The following is a 12,649-nucleotide window of genomic DNA, read 5'->3' as shown; positions in this document are numbered from 1 at the left end:
CAGGTCTTTTATATGGAACACAATCTGTTCGTTCTGGACTAAACTCTGTAGAGCGTGAGCGTTTAGTTGCATCGACACATTCTCCTCACAACTATCATGTGGCTAAGTTGCTGCAACAGTTCACTTCAAGGCACCGACCTAATTGAATGAGGAAAGTACAAGAAACATGATTTGTACCGGTATGTTGTTATTTTATTAGCCAAGCCGATAGTAGGCCTAACTTTTCAGAATTTAATACCGGGTACTGACCTGACCCGTGAGTGCCGTGACCTGAATAGTCTTTAAAAATTTAAGATAGGCCTAAGCCTTATATAATAGCCCGCCCTATTATTTATCAATTAGCCTAGGCCTCAGTGTTTTTTACCCTTCAATCTTTTAATGACATGTCATTTGACTAAAATAGTAAGCCCGGCCTCAACTTCCTATTAGAAGCCTATTCTGTGCAAGCCTAGCTGCCCTAGGCATGTGCCCTCTACACAAGGTGTATCTTCTTTGATCCAGACTACACACACATATACATTGATTGTCACTGACAGGCCTATTGTGAACCAAAATTGCTGTAATAGCCTAGAAATCATACCAAAAGGTGACCCTTTTAGACTAGTCCTAGCCTAAGTTAGGCACAGATCGTAGGCTATGTTTATACTGTATCACCTGTTTGCCAGACTATGACGTGTTTATTTATATTCTGAACTGAAGTTTTAGTAGATTTAATAACGGCCTCTCAGTTTGCCCCGATCATATTCATTTTTTTGCACAATTTCTTATGCTTGCATCGTATATGTCCAATCCGCACACATATATCATTTGTGTCTCGCATTGTCTTTAATACGCCCTGCTTGGCCACGGTGGCACTGTAGTGAGGGGCACGGACAAGGTGGCACACGATACAGTGGCCTAAAACTTTGACCCTCCCCCAGCAACATTACATGAAGGAAGGAGTCTGCCCCAATCACCTTGTCCTTGAAAAGAGATGGGCACTCCGGCCTGTTTGTTTGTTTGTTTACCCAGGTTGGTCCGTGAGGAACACATGCTAATGTTAATTAACACAGGCGTGTCCCCTTTTTTTAGGGCGACAAATCCGGCATAGATAGGCCTCTCACTCATTTTTTTATTATTTAATTTAGTCTAGCATGTCCAGATATTTAATTACGCCTAACACATTTAAACGGTCACTGAACAGAGAATACTCCCCGGGGATGACTCGAATCACAGTGACAGTATGCTTTTAAAGTTTTTTATCATGTTTATAGGCTAGGCTAGCCTGGCAATAATGTGCATTTTACATCTGTCATCATACAGTTTAACACTAACAAAGCACCATGTATTCATGGTATTTTAAATAATATTAATTAGCACGCTTTTTAATATCAAACTGGTGATGAATTGAGAATAAAGCTTACTTAAGTTATCGGCTTCAGTTACTTACCGAACATTGAGACAACTGAAGTGGTTATACTGTGACGAAAAATGCCAAAAACACCAACGGAAAATCACGGAGTATGCAACCCACATCACGTACAGTCCAATAGGAAAATTGCGTGTGTTATCTACGGTGATTTGGCGAACCTTTCTTTCCAAAATCTTTTACAATTCAAGAGTTACTGTGTGCCCAATATGATCTAAGTCAGCAAATCTTTACATGCACAACATTTGAAGACATAAACATCAGGAAATTTTGACTTTTCTTGGTTTAAAAACTGAGAAAATGATGATGTTTCTTCGTAACTCGTCGTCACGGCCAAATATGAGTGACGCGCATCACGGTGATCGCTGGGCGATTCGATTAGGAATGCAAAAACACGACAAGAGTACCTTCATTGCTACTTCACACATGGGGTACACAGTAGGTGACACATGAGGTACACAGTAGGTGACACATGGGTACACAGTAGGTGCGGCTACTGTGCAGGTACTTCCATGGAAGGACTATTAGAAGTACCCACACTATGGTGTGCCTATAAGTCACCTACTCGGCACACACACCGCAGTTGACTCGGAGGTGACGCATGGTGGAGTACCGACATAGGTACTCAACTACGGGAGTATCTACAGTATGGTGGCCGGACGCTGGTACTTTGGTGTAGTACCAACGTCGGCTACCACGGATGGGGTACTCGGTAGTAGCAGCAGTAGTACCTGCAAAGTACCAGTGCAGCAGAGGTACACCGTCGCCAGGAATCTTGTAGTGTACTGCACTGGAAATTTTATTTCAGCACAGACAACAGTTGTGGAGTTACAGTAAAAAATGAGGGAAAACCAATATTTGATCAATAAATCAATATCTACTTGCCTTGAGGTGCTGAATTTTCAGTGCAGTAGTTGTAGTCTTTGCCCCTATAATATACATATCTTACCTATCACCAATGCGCTGTAATTTTTGAGAAAAATGCAAAAATAGGCACAAAATTGGCCAGGGGTGTAGTACCCCCTTAACTCATTACAGAGGGCAAATAAATTTTATAGCAGTAGAGTGAATCAAGACTGATTCCAACAATTTTGTTGCACAAAATTCAAGCTCTGTGATTATGAGTTATGCTCAAGTAATTTTTATCCCAGCATTGCTCATTATTTTTCCATGCACAATCTCATTAAAATATACGGGTTTCCTTATTGCTTACTGGTTTCATTGATAAAATGAAAAGTGAGCTCATTAATATTATCCTTTATTCCAAAGAAACTAAACATTCTGCCACAAGAATTATTTTATGCAAATTTGGAACAATGCTCTTGCACCACAAATGTTGCTTTTGTTACAAAATATTCTTTTCCTATAGTTTGTCTGCAACAAGCAAAATAAAATGAAACAACAAGTTAAAAATAATGTGCAGTTTTATAATATTAGCCAAAAAAATTATTTCAAAAATATGTGCAATTTAGATTTTAAAAGATAAATAGGGATAGTCCAATAAATAACATTGCAGCGTATCTGATGATGAAGTGGAACACTCATGCCCATTGCACTAAATGGATAGATAGAAACTTAAACAGAAAGATTATGGTACCCATTGTTCTACAGCTCTTTAGACAAATATTACGGGAAACAGCCAAATTTGTAAGAATTAAAGTCATAATGTACGATCTTATAATATGAATTTGGTTAATTTTTTTCAAACCTGATTTTTTGGCATATTTGTAATGTTTACACATGTCACAACTTGCACCTAAATGGAATCAGCCAAATTTGTTGTGTTTGTAGGTAAACAGAGCAAAGTTCGACATAAAGTCATAATTCAAAGAATTATGACTTTATGTCCTCCCATAGAACTGCGTGTTAAGCGGTCAAAATAACAAGCAGTGTTTCTTTCACTTTACCTCGTTATTTCAGCTCAAAATGGACAGAAACCATTCCCGATAATTATTACTAGTATTATTTCAGCATTTTGAGTATATAATGACAAATTTAAAATTTGAAGGAAATCGTACATTAAGCCTTTAAGTGTTTATTATCAGATTTGTCAAGTGGAAGCTGAAAACTTGTTGGGTCTGACACTGAATAAAAGTTAATTGAATACATAGTAGGTTGCTTACCTCTGGTTCTCCTGTTGCTAGATTGGTTTGTATTAATATCTTGCCCATCCTTATATCCTTGCACACACCCAGTAATGCTGGTTCCATTACCTCCCCTGCTCTTAATACAGACACACCACACAGCTGAATCAAAGAACAAAATAACCAATATAGTGATAGTAATGTACACAACAAAAGTGAAGTGATTGGGCTACCGTAAAACCCCGTCTACAAGCATATATGGGTTTTTTTATGAAAGCTGAACTAATACTAATTAGGCGTATATACCAATACAATAGATTGGTCTTACAATAATACTTGTTTTTATATGCTTGAATCTGTAATTTATTTGTTCAAACTCCATAATGGCACCTGGAATAATTTAGCTTTCATCAGAAGCACTCTATATGCTTGTAGACGGGGATTTACGGTATTGCAGTTGAAATCCAAACATTCCCCATGCAAGACATGACCTTAATCTCCCACAAAGGGAGAGTGAATTTCAAATGGGGTTACTACTCCATCCATATAAAATCTACACCCTCTGTGTAGGATATTAAGATGATGTCTTCAATAAGGGGTGTTTGAATTTCAACTGCAATAGCCCATTACAAATAACAAGGGCATTCCCAGAAATTCACTAAACAACTAAGGTTGAATTTGCAGGATTTTTCAGAAAACCTGGGGGAAGGCCTGAAGCCCCCTAGGAATGCGACTGAATACACCCTTAATCTCGTACACAGTGGGTGTAGATTTCAAACGTGAGTCACCCATACAGGTAACCTCATTTGAACTTCACACTCCTTGTGTGGGAGGAGCTTAAAGCCAAAATGGTAGCTTTTACTGTCAGATATGTCCCCTTTGAATTTTGAGCTGAACAAGTGAGGTAAAGCATAGGAAATTGAAATTTACTACTCGGATTTTGACAAAACTACAGCAACTAAAGTCTTAATTTTTGCAGAGTATCTTTATTGACTAAAGTACATTACAATCATGTAAAAACCAGAATTTAAAATATTTTTGAGGGCATTCTCCTCAGCAAATGTTATAATATGGCTTTAAGGTCATTGGGTGTATGGGTTTCAACTGGCAACTTAATGAGGAATTATTTTGTTTTTATGTAGGCATATATTTCTAGCTAGACACTTCCCTCTCATCCTGCTTAAATGACAATTGGCATGTGATTCTGCTGGCTGTTTTGATCTCCTCCATCATCATACACCTTTATTTGAGTGTGTACATTATATGAACAATGAACAGGATTTTCAGCACAAACATGCACATTTGCTGTGCAGTGCATTAAAAACATTACAACTGTGCTATTGAAAACTTCATAAAACAATCTACATTCACAGACTTACAATCTATTCCAGCATGAAGGACTATCCAGTCAAATTGGTAGTTCTAAAAAGGGACTGAGTGTTAAGGTAAAAAGGACTGGTCATCTGACCTCAAAATATTTGCTCTAGGTTGTGTCAAACAAGTTACCTCTCCCAATTTAGGTTAGGGTGCAATATTGTTTTGAAAAGAAATCATAAGGAAAGTTTTGCAATCTACAAAGTAAGTTTTATTACAAAAGTAAAGTACCATTGAGGCCTATTGCCCTTCACCTATTTTGCTGTGTTATCTAGGTAACGGAACATCCTAGATGGTGCAATCCTATTCTTATTTGAATTGTTTAAACAAAACAAACAATTTGACACCTCTTTTGGCAAAATCAGAGCACTTTGATGTTTTGACCCCCATAGAGCCAAAAACGTGACCTTTGCCCTTTTTGGTTATAACTCAAGAACAGTACATCCTAGATATGTCAAACTATACATTTTCTGAATCCTTGTGACTAGAAGAAAACATTGTAATGGTTTTTAACACAATTTGAGCAACTTTGAAATTTGAACAGTTTGATGACCTTTTCCTGCCAAATGCTACTCCAGTTCGATTGCTACATGTATTAGGCATTTTTGTGTAGCCCATGATATCAACTACCTATGGTAAAAGTGCAGCTTTGCCCCCCCCAAGTGGTATTGTCCAACCCCTGGCTCATACACTATTAAGGGGCACAAGTACATACAAGGTTTTTCCTGGTCAACAATGAAAAATTTGGGGTTAAAGCTGAATTTAAACTCCATCACTGAGTGAGAAGCAATTGGTAGTTGACCAATGAGATATTGCTGTTATCCCAACGCAACAAAATTACAAAAAGCACTCTACCTCATTTGCTAGAAACCAATAGCTCGTTGCTAAAAATATCAATTTTCAATAATTTGCCATAAAATTTGTATTAAATTGCAAATTTCAAAAAATCAAACTTATTTGATATCATCATAACATTCCTCGTATTCAGAATGCAATTCGATATGTCTGATGTGCTCTCATGTCCCATAAAATATACTGTGCAAACCTTGCTATCCGATTCCTTAAAATAATTTTCTAATCCAAATGTCAAGCTTGGAATATACTTTTGTGTGTGATCATGACGTAAAAAAAATCAGCTTGTGAAATGGTGGTCTGTAATGACTTCAACGGCAAGGTAACTGATTAAGTTTGGCCTGTTTTTACTGGATCGAACTGTGTAGCATACTTCTGGAAGATTATAGCAGGTGCATATATTTTTTAAATAGAACATGCTTGTGTCTGATAAGAGGGTAGGGAGGAGTAGAGGGGAGGTCAGCTCTACCTAGCTGCAGTTTACATTTAGGGCTTTTTGCCCATGTTCCCCCTTGAAAGTCCCCTCTCCCCATACCACCCAAAAAGAAAAACCCTGACAATGCCAATGGGGAGGTGCAAACTGGAGTGAACTGGAGTGGGGTATTATAAGAGGGGGTAAAGTTTGAGAGAGTGAGGATAGATGGTGGGGAGAGGGAAGGGAGAATATGGAAGAGGAAGGGGGGAACAGGAGGGGAAGGGGAGAGAGAGATTGAGAAGGGGAAAGAAAGAAAGTGGTGTTTCATTATGCTTTGTGTTGTAAAATTGAAATATGAAATTGACAAAGCTAATGCTATTATTAAATAAATAATAAAGGCCTATTATCGGAAGAATATTAATTGAAACATATCGTTGGATGCATTACATAGTGACGGATCTACACTTTACAGTAAAATCCATAGTGATGGATGTTGAGCTCTCAAAAAAATTGCGCATGACATAGTGATGGATAACTTTGGTAACTATTTTATATGTGAGATGTACAATTTTACTGCATATTAACATTTTGAAAATATCTTTCAAAGGGTCTACTTTTAATAGACACATGAATTGCTGAATATTAATGGCATGTTTATAATCTATGCCTAACACAATTTACCTACTCAACATTTTCCCGATGCCCGTTTTTTTATGCGATCAACATCCGTCACTATGTAATGCACCCTATAGGTTTGACATCTGTCAGTATGTAATGCGCCCGACGATATAGCTAGTTAATATTGAACTTTAAAAAAAAAATGTGTGAGTAGACACCATAAAACAAAATTTGCAGGCAAAAAATGAAAATTCAAAAATCATTTGAACAAAATGTGTTGTGGATTTTTGAAAATATAAATTATTGAATGTGTGTGTATGCTAGCAGCTCTGATGAAAAGGTCATGAAATGTGTGCATTAGCTGGTATGTTTCAACAGCCCCAAAACAGGATAATTACATGTATGCAAGTTAAAATTACCGAAAAATCACTTCTTCATGACCTTTTATTTAAACATGTAACAGTCCTCGGAAGAATTGAACAGGATGGAAATTGGTGCACTTTCAAGCTTAGGCTCTTAAAAATATAGTAAAACACACATTACAGGCACACACAAATGTCTTGCACCTCAGCTGCATCTAAGCAAATGTCTCCAGAAACAATGACTTACACACTCGGAAAGCATCTCTTTACATCTATATTATGTACCAGAATTAATACACACAAGCCACTCACTTCGAGAATCATATTTCTGAGAGCACGGTGGCTCAGTGGTTAAGGCCTTGGACTCATAATCCGAGAGCTTGCTCGATGTGCGTGGGTTCGATTCCCTGTCCCACCACCGTGTTACGCCCTTGGGCAAGGCGCTTTGCCTCGCTTGCCTCACCCCACCCAGGTGCAATGGGAAGCTGTTAGGGGTAGTCACAGTCATTGTACTGATGGACCCTGCGCTACTTGTAGGCTGCAAATGTGGTTCCGATATATTCTAATGACGGCGGAATAAATGTAAAGCGCTTTGAGGCTGTTTACGGCATAAAGCGCTATATAAATATCTACATTTATTAAGCAAAGCATGGAGTACTGAGTTGTGTGATTGCATATTATAATCTGTCTGTCCAGGAGAAATGCTAAATATGGAACTGTGGCTGCAATGGGTTAATCGCAATATCTCCCTTTAGGGGGTGGAGGACTGTTATTTTCTTTGGAGCCATAAATATTTCAAAGTGAAATTTTCGTTTTTTTAGCCACAGATTCCGAATTTATTTGGACATAAATTGGACATTTGGGCAATTTCAACCGTATGAGGGCAGTATCCAGGTCTGAAATTTCTCAGAGGAGGTAGGGTGCTGAAAACACTGCCGAAAATTTTTAAAATTATTATCTTCTTCTGTGCCAAAGATGAAAACGATCCATAGATCTTTAATTTGCATTTGAAACCACCTTGATATGAATATTAAATATAACATATTGCAAAGTTCTCTGTGCTTTAAAAATGATGTTTGATTAGGTATCAGGCATCACACATTTTCACAAGAAAAAAATCTTTCCTACATATTATATATGAAAAAGAAAAAATTTAAATAATATGGCAAAATGTATAGGAAAGGCAACCAAACAGCTAGGATTAGAGAATGAAGCTCAACAACCACCCACTGTAAATGCAAAAAAAAAGAAGTGAAAACAAAAACAAGCAACATTTTCAAGCAAACTGGCTGCTCTTCCCTCAGGGAAGAATTACGATGACCAAGAAAGGGTGAGAAAATTTAAAAAAATAAAAAAATCATTTGTAATAAAGAAAAAATTTTAAAACAAAGGTGTGCTTGTGTTAAACTTTCATTGTGCAATATTTTGATGGTTAGTCACTTTTGACACCCCTATCGTCTTGAGCTCGTAAGTTAAGTTGCTTATACAGAGTTGAAATTCAACAGACACTTATGCAAGAAGGATGAATCTGAACAAATGTACCATCACAATGGTTCGATCATTTTCCACATATTTACCTTTTGGGACCCTCTGTATTTATGACAATGCAGGACTCAATATTCTTCCACTGTACACATGATTAAAGGCCTGTGATCCGATCCACAGCCTCGTTCCCCTGATTTACCTCATCGTTGAAGAGATTTTGGTATCATATAATAGATCCTATTTTTCTCATACCTTTCTGAAATTTGGCGTCCCAAATCGATATATTTCTGCAGAACTCGTGAAAAAACATTAATTTAACTCAATTGTGGTAAACCACGTTAGCGACTGATTTCCCATGCTGCACTGAAGGCAGATCCAGAAATTTCTCTATGATGAAATCTCAGCTCCAGTGGTTATACTCTCCTTTCCAGATCTGCTGTCACTGTCTATGATTCGCAAGCATACAGGAAGATGGATATGGCGAGGGTGCAAATTGGTTTGATTTTTGATCCCAGAGAGATGTTCTTATCATTCCACAATGGCTTTAATTTCGCCATGGCACTGGTTGTTTGTGTGATCCTGTTTGTGAATCAGGCCCATTATAATTATAATGATTAAAAATAAAATCCAAGTTGGGTCTCTGATTGGTGCTCCATCATGTTCAGGGTCATCAGGAGGATAGAGTCAACTGCATTTTCATTGTTACATTGCAATTTGTGTGTTTCTCAGTCACCGCTCTTGTCATGTCATGTTTGTTTGGTTTTTAAGCAGGGTTGTAGCACGCTGGCGCTGCCAGGCGGGCCGCCTTGACACCGGCACCAAAAAAAAAAAAAAAAAAAAAAAAAAAAATTTTTTTTTTAATAAATGATTTTTCATCATAAGAGGAGCAAAAAAATTTTTTTTAGGGGGGTGATACTCCTTAAGCGGGCCCCTGGACCCCCGGCCGTAAGCGCGAGAGCTCCACGCGCTATGCGCGCTCGGCTTCGCAATAATTTGCCACCTGGCATAGAAATTGGCCTAGCTACAACCCTGTTTTTAAGTGTTCAATTTAATTGTCAGGCGGTGCAACATCTTCTCAGGCTTTTGCTTTTTATTGCACCTCTTGTTTTTATAAAAAGTTGTTGGTGTGATTTTGATGGAAATAAATTTAAAATGAATATGAATGAACTGTTATCAGAACAGGAAAAGATGAATTTGTTCTTCAAACTTTTAGGGTAAAGATAGTTGAAGAGCAATTTTACAGTTCTCAGTGCAAAACACATTTAACTTTCCATTATGAAATGTTTTATGCAAGGTCCATTTTAAATCACACAATAAAGCAGAAACATGTCATATTTGGTATCAAAATAATTACACAAGAATTCTCTATTCAAATATAACTTAATTTCTCTTCTTGATTATTATTTACAAAAATTATGCACATTGAAATTTGTAGCATGACTTTCGGGACACCATGTAGTTAGTTACAAATTAGCTGGAACCAAAAACAAACATGTCAGGGACACAGGGATATCTATAAACTATCTACTGAACATCTGTACCTGTCACTCCATGAGGGAATAAACCAGGATTGCCACTTTTCACACCAAAGAATAGTTAACAAATGTGTACCTTATAGGATGACTCCGGCAATCACAACATTATGCCTTATATGTAAGAAAAATATATAATTATCAAGCACGAATCACATGGTTTTATTTAAAACAAACTCTTAGTGACCATATAAAAACGAATAAAAACATCTGTCTCTCAACACTCCCGGGCGCCGAAATTGTTGAGTGCAATGACGTCCCAGTATTACAATGGAGGCTGACGACAATTGAACACAAATAACCATTACATCATTGCACTTAGACAATTTCGGCACCGGAATTTTGAATATCGCGTGTTGAGAGCCCATTGTTTTTATTCGTTTTTATGGTCAACATGAGTTTGTTTTAAATAAAACCATGTGATTCGTGCTTGATAATTATTTTTCTAAAATGGAAGGCATCATTTTATGATTGCCGGAGACTCCCTTTAAAGGACACAGGTATCAGAATTAGTAGTATGGTATTACCTTCATGTAAGCATTCACACTGTTGAAATCTATTACTAACCCATAAAATTCGGCCTAAATGCTAATATAACAGCTAGCATTGGCATTTAACAAGATTTCCCCAGTGCAAGGAAATACTAGGAAAGAATATTAGTGGCGTGCAGAAAGGGGAACCGTTACACGCTTAGTTTGGGAAAAAGCAACTAGTCAGGAGAAAATACTGAATTTTTATGAATAGAGGAACACTTTGGTGTGGTTTTTAACAAGATGTAAATATTTCTTGTGACCTTTTCCAGCTTTTGAAATTAATTTGACCGCCCAAAAAAATCTCCATGATTATGCATGGCTATATCTTTTGTAAATATAGACATTTTCTTTGACAAACAAAAGTCATGATAAGAGACAGTTTAAGACCACGTTTAGACTAGAGTAAAAGTCAAATTCAAACTTGACATCAAATTCGATTAAGACAGAGGATTAACATAAATTAATTTGTGCTTGTGGTTTTTACTGGGTGTTTATACTATGCACCCGAACGATTTGATTCTGTATGCAAAATTAGCAAAAACTCTTCCCGGAAAAATAAAAAAAGATACGATCAGATACTTTGTACATGGATCACTGCAGTATGCTGCGCATGTACGAAAATACACAAGAGCTGTTGTTTATCGATATTACAGTGCAGTTGCTTACCGACAAATTGACGGACCGGAAATTCACCTCGCCAGGTCAGCGACACGCATGAAAAAGACCAGGAAAAGCGCACTTCAACATTGAATTCAACTTAATGAACCTCAGGAGCATTGTTGAACAACAACTTTTGAACTCGACTTCAGTCGTACTTGAACAACGACTGTACCTGTTTAGACCTGAATTCAACTGAACTCGACTTTAAAAAAGTTGTTGTTCAAATATGACTTTTCCCTAGTCTATTAACAGGGTCTTAGTTTGTAATTCATCTTGATTTTGACCAATAAGTAACAAAATGCAAATTTTGCAATTGCAGGTTTTTCATGAACAGTCATGCAGTAAGTAAGTCAGGCAGATGACTTTGATATTTTCCTCTTGGAAATTCTGCAGGAAGTAATTTCCCGGGCCAGGGAGGGCGTAGGGCCATACAATTTTGACAAAGTGTATAACATAGTCGAGGGAACTTACAAAATCAGTGCACATCACTGGTTTGTCCCTGTTTGAAGTTTTACTCCAACATATTAGACAACCTTAAAGGTGATATTCATTGAAATACAGATGGGGTATCAATGGAAAGCTTAGATCATGCACTGTATGAATTTTTTTTAATTCAAAATTCAAAATTTTTTTAACTGATTTAAATTTCGAACTAGAAACATCATGGTTTTCAATGCAAGGTGTCAATTGGGATGCCTCCACCACGGGGAGAATTAATTTCGGAAATATATTATAACAGCTGAATATCATACTGTATGGCAAACAAACATAACCTCACATGACCTCCGTATGGGACCTTGGACACTACCAATACTTGACAGTACCCTATTTTTATACAGCAACAACCCAAGTTTGATATAAAATTGGATCAATTGAGCCCATCGAGCTATGAGTTTTAAAATATTGGACGAGACGTAGTTGAGTCCAATATTTTTACACCAATAAATATTGGGCGTAAAGCATCCAATTTTATCATTATTATGTTTTGGATCTAATATTTTCACACACTTGGATTCATCAAAACATAATAATGGTTGCATTAGGATCTAATCTGTTCATATGAGACCAAATTTTAACCAAAAGTATAAAATAATGGTATTTTACAAGTTGACCTCAGATGACTTTTGACCTCACTATATGACCTTGAACAACACTAATGGCTGAGGGTTCCCATAATGCAGCTATAACCCAAGTTTGGTTGCATTGTGTTCATATGAGACCTAATTTTAGCCAAAAGTTTCAATGGTATTTTACAGGTTTACCTCAAATGACCTTTGACCTCAGTATAATTATATGACCTTTAATCACCACCAACAGGGTTCCCAT

The 12,649-nt window shown here is 37.1% G+C and overlaps 1 protein-coding gene across 2 annotated transcripts in view; it reads right to left on the bottom strand.

Annotated features, from left to right (window-relative positions):
• The window catches only part of LOC140165734 (uridine-cytidine kinase-like 1), a 74,909-nt gene that overhangs the window by 16,397 nt on the left and 45,863 nt on the right, over positions 1-12,649 (bottom strand). For both annotated transcript variants that reach the window (XM_072189049.1, XM_072189050.1), the window contains one exon: positions 3,532-3,654. In XM_072189049.1, the coding sequence (XP_072045150.1) occupies positions 3,532-3,654 (123 nt within the window). The remainder of the gene's footprint in view (positions 1-3,531; positions 3,655-12,649) is intronic.

The sequence above is a fragment of the Amphiura filiformis genome, chromosome 12, assembly GCF_039555335.1.
Source record: "Amphiura filiformis chromosome 12, Afil_fr2py, whole genome shotgun sequence".
NCBI classification, from domain to species: domain Eukaryota; kingdom Metazoa; phylum Echinodermata; class Ophiuroidea; order Amphilepidida; family Amphiuridae; genus Amphiura; species Amphiura filiformis.
Note: the sequence above shows the minus strand (reverse complement) of the source record. Positions and strands in the feature narration are given on the sequence as shown.